The sequence below is a fragment of the Balaenoptera physalus genome, assembly GCF_965194825.1.
Source record: "Balaenoptera physalus genome assembly, chromosome: 11".
Lineage (NCBI taxonomy): Eukaryota > Metazoa > Chordata > Mammalia > Artiodactyla > Balaenopteridae > Balaenoptera > Balaenoptera physalus.
The window spans coordinates 30,653,906-30,658,323 of record NC_138896.1 but is presented as its reverse complement, the minus strand read 5'-3'; the positions used below and the strand labels follow the sequence as shown (position 1 = coordinate 30,658,323).

The 4,418-nt window shown below is 53.8% G+C and overlaps 1 protein-coding gene across 1 annotated transcript; it reads left to right on the top strand.

The window, feature by feature from the left end:
• The first annotated feature begins 1,097 nt into the window (after window positions 1-1,097).
• LOC309637615 (uncharacterized protein) lies at window positions 1,098-3,370 on the top strand. Its single transcript, XM_082412513.1, has 2 exons — window positions 1,098-1,986; window positions 2,103-3,370. Exons 1-2 carry the CDS (start codon window positions 1,899-1,901, stop codon window positions 2,681-2,683), a joined length of 669 nt encoding a protein of 222 aa, XP_082268639.1. The 5' UTR covers window positions 1,098-1,898; the 3' UTR covers window positions 2,684-3,370.
• Window positions 3,371-4,418: the final 1,048 nt, after the last annotated feature.

Genomic DNA, 4,418 nt, shown 5'->3' with positions numbered 1-4,418 from the left:
GGCTTTCCTCTTTAAGACACCTTCACTCCTCCCTAAGCCAGTGCTCACTGGTTCAAGGCTTTGCTGGAAAACCATCAAACTAACAGCAGGATAGGCCACCTCTCTTATTCCTCTGATAGCTAGGCGAGGTCACCAGCATCATTACTATTACTATCTTCACGATCATATGGGGCTTCTAGGTTGCTCCTCTACCCCTGATTCCTCTAGTTTCTACTATTGTGAACCCCAAGCTTTATTGCCAACCTTGTATATTTGGTCTACACCTTTGCTCTCTGCAAGATGTGGTCCCCAGACCAGCAGCACCCACAGGACCTGGGAGCTGGCTAGAAATGCAGAGTCTCTGGCCCCAGTCCTGACCTGCCAAATCACAACCTGCCCTCTAACAATGTCCCAGGGGAATGGCCTGCACGTGAAAATTCAGGAAACACTGAGCTAGAACGTTTTGTGTACTTGCCTCTATCTCATTTTCCTCGTTAGACTTCTATTCGATTAAATATAACAGCCTCTTGTCTGCTATGTGTGAAGCTTATTAACATCGTTCTCAAGCAAAAGCAGAGCCAACAGTCTGTAGGGTTTCTCTTTGATTCTTTTCAACTCATGAGGGTTATGTGCCCAGAAGTGTCTGCGATTCGTGGTTAACAAAAGAAGAGCCTCACAGAAACCAGAGGACCTTAAGTTCTGGTGGAAGAGAGGCAGTTCCGTGAAAGCCAATAGCAGAAAGTGCCCATGCAATTTCCATCAGAGGAGTTTTCAGGCACACGGGTGGCTCTCCTCAACTGTGGTCCCCGAGGAGCCATCGCTTCTCTGCTTCCATCAGACCAAATTCACAACCACACCTACTGGACATTGGAACATCTGGGACCCGTGAGTACTGTGAGAACGTGGTAGGATTGAAGTCAGGATGAGAGAACAAGCTCTAGCCAGATGATGGCTCTGAGTCTCCGCAAGACTCAGCTCCCAAATGAAGGAATAGCTCACCCATGAGGGGCAGCGAGAGCACACATGTTCACAAGCAATGGGGAACGTGTTTACTCACTGGCTCTGTCATCATGTCATTCTCCCCCCCACACTCCCCCGCCACAAGATAACAGGCTGAGGTAATAGAGCAAGTTCTGCCTTTGAAAGGCTTGGAACCCCTCAAGGGCAGGGCATAAAGGTGGGCACCCAAACTGCCAATGAGGCGAGCCAAGAGCAGACCCTCCAGCTGGAACTGGGAGCAAGCCTTCGGAGACTGGGCTCCAGTAAAACTCAGAACCGCTTCCAGGGTGAGCACGAGCCATCTACCCAAAGGCGGGAACAGGGCGGCCGGAACAGCTGAGGTCATTGGCATTGAGGTGGATCCTTTGATCTGAGGTTGGTGAACCTTGCTGCCATACCCAGTTGCAAAGAGCTGCTGCCCACTTTCTACGTGGGGACTCAGGGGATTAGGGGAGAACTCACAACAGGAGGCTTATAGAGCCTTTGAATGCGGCCCCCTGTGAACTTAGACCCGCGCTTCAAGATGAAGACTTTTGAAGGCAGGTTGAGCAGTCCTGGTTGGGACCCGGGGGTCACTGGGATAGGAAACCAAGTCCTCAAGGGGGGAAGGGTCTGGCCCAAGGTTCCATGGCATTTTCCGGCAGAGTGGGAAACAGCGCTGAGCTCTGGCTCCTGGCCCCAAACTCTTTCAACTTCCCCCTGAGAGCTTGGCTTTGCTGGGACGGTGGAAGGAGCCCTCTGCTTAACACACTTCTGCTTCTGAGGAGGGTGGGGGGGTCCTCTTTTCACAGCCTTGACCTACTGTCCTTGGCAACACTGCCTGCGAACAGGCTGCAACTTCCGCCCCTGCCTGGAGCTCCCTCGCTGTCTTCCCAGCAGTGCCCCTCTCTAGACCTCAGTAGAGAGCCTTACCCACCAGGATGCCTTGCTGGACTCCGTGGTCTCCCCTGCCTATGGATTCCCGTGCTCCTGAAACCCACTCTTCCTTACCGGATCACAAGGCTGGGGGTAGGAAATAAGTTTCCACCTTCTAACTCAGTTCCTTTATACCTAGCATGGAGCCGGGCATACAGCTGGCACTCAATAAATGCCCGAGTGACCCTTTCTCGTTTCCTCCTTGACAGATTCAGAGCCCAGCACCTTGGACTCCCAGTCTTCGACCACCTTGTTCCTCTCCTCCGAGGAGCCAGGCCCCTCCACCACCGCGCTTCCTTCTCCCTCGTCGTCCTGCGAGCCCCAGGCGTTCTCGCCGGGGCCCTCGGTGCTGCCCGCGCTGCTGCCGCCGCTCCCCGCCGCCCCTGCGCCTCCCGCCTCGGGCTCGGGCGTCCCCCGGCGCGCCGGCCTCTACTCGGTGGTCGCCTCCTCCCCGGAGGGAGCCCCGCGCCTCGTCGACTGGCTGCCCGGCTGCCCCTCGACCACGCCTCCCGGCGTCCGCGGGGATGAGCGTGATCGGCCGGCTACCTGCGCCCCGCGCACGGGCGCAGCGGGCAGGGAGGAGGGCGCGGAGGACCCGGGCGCTTCCCCGCCGCCCTGCGCCCGGCCCGCCGCCGCCGCCGCGACCTTGGAAGCCAACGTCGGGGACATCCTGGTGGAGTTGCGGACGATGAACGGCCACCTGGACGTCATAGCGAGGGCCCTCACCAAACTGGCCTCGTCCCTGGGGCCGCAGCCGCAGCCGCCGCCAGATGCCCCGGATGGCGACTGATGGAGCTGCCCCCACACTGTGTATCCGAGCCGCGCAGTAAAGGGATCCCGAATGCACCAGGCAACCCTGCCTGTGTCACCCCTGAGCCTGGCAAACCCAGCAGAGGACGGGATTACTCTGCTCAACCTACTTATGGGAAGGAATGGACCTCCCCTCGCATTTCAATCTGAAATGACGATGCTCCTCGCACTTTCTGCCGTGCCAGGCTCTTTCTCGGCTCTCTCCCGCCTGCCCCACTCCTGGGAGCTCTCCTGGCCCTTCAGATGTCCTTCTCTTGCTTTGGAGAAGGCCTTGAGCTCCTGGCAGGACAAGTGCCCGAAGACTGTGGTGGGACCCTGGGCAAGATGCTCAGAGAACCATCCTTTCCCGACCCACATTGGTGACTTCTGAGTCCTGTGGAGGGAAGGCAAGTGTGAAGCATGTTACAAAAGCAGTAGTTCAAGGGCAGCTCCAGTGTTCCTTTCTTGAGTTGTTGATGTGGTATCTGATCTCTGGTGACTTTTACACATTTCTTTAAAAAATATTTTTGGGAAAAAGAAGTTTATTTTTTCTCATTGTAACCACATTTCAAGAGGTTTGGAAAATAGAGAAGTGAGAAAAATCTGATGTATTTGGAGAAGGGGGGTATTTAAGTCTTTCTTATGAATAAGAAAGTATTTTGTGTAATAAACAAGATTTTTATATGTACTTTCTGGGTGTTGGCCTTTCGGCGCCACATTTCTTCCTTCCCCTGCTCTTTCTGTTCTCAGTTACCTATCCCAGCCTTACTTTACTCCTTGAGTCTTATTTCAACTTTTCTCGTGCTTGTGAAGAATAAGCTTTTAAAGGTTGTCATGGTTCTTTTCTAAAGCTCCCAGACCTCCCTAAATTTGGTAAATCCACCCTTTTTCTCTGGATTGGAGCAGAAACCGATTCACTGGCCAACAAGGAGGAAGCCAGCATCCCTGGCCTTTCCTCCTAGATGCCAGTAACACCATCCTTCCCAGCTGTGACAAACAAACATGTCTCCAGACTTTGCCAGTGTCCCCTGGTGGAGACCTAGATGGAATTTCAGAAATCTGGAGGAACCTATGCCCTCCAGGATCTGACTTCCCATAAGGAAGAGGGCCCTTCTCGCCTTCCTGATTGAATTAGAATTTTAATTAAGTGTGCTCATTGGCCAGAAGCAAATCTACTGCTCTTTTTCCAGAAACAAACCAAGCATTGGAAACCACATTGCACAGAGTAAAACCCCACCCGGAGCATTTGCAGGGCGCACAGCTGGTGAGCTGCCAGGTTTCTGCAGTTTCTGGCACCCCCAGAGCTTCTCAGACTTTGGCGTGGAGAGCTTACGATGCAGGTTCTGCTTCGGCGGCTCTGGGGTGGACCTGAGACTCTGCATTTCTAATCAGCGCCAGGGGATGCTGATACCACTTGCCCAAGACACACTTTGTGTAGTAGTGGGTAGGGGTTGTCTGCTCTGGGATTCCTGCTCGTTGCATTGCCACTGTTCCCCAGAAACTGCTGTTTGTCTTTGCCCCTGCAGGGGCCTGGATTCCACAACCTTTAAACTTTCAAAGCATCTCTTTGGGGGACTTTTCTTTTTAAAGCCAGGGCGTATTAAGTCTAACCACCCACTTCTAAAAAAGCTTCCGTGGAGTTCAAACCAATGCCAACAAGCATTTATTGGATATCTACAATGCTGATGCCCTGGGGGACACAAAGATGAATAGAATAAAGGCCCTGCCCTCCAGGG

Coding starts and splice junctions, on each gene's coding strand:
- LOC309637615 (XM_082412513.1), top strand. CDS start 1,899: ATGCCTTGCTGGACTCCGTGGTCTCCCCTGCCTATGGATTCCCGTGCT. Junction 1,987..2,102: donor ACCGGATCACAAGGCTGGGG/GTAGGAAATAAG, acceptor CCTCCTTGACAG/ATTCAGAGCCCAGCACCTTG.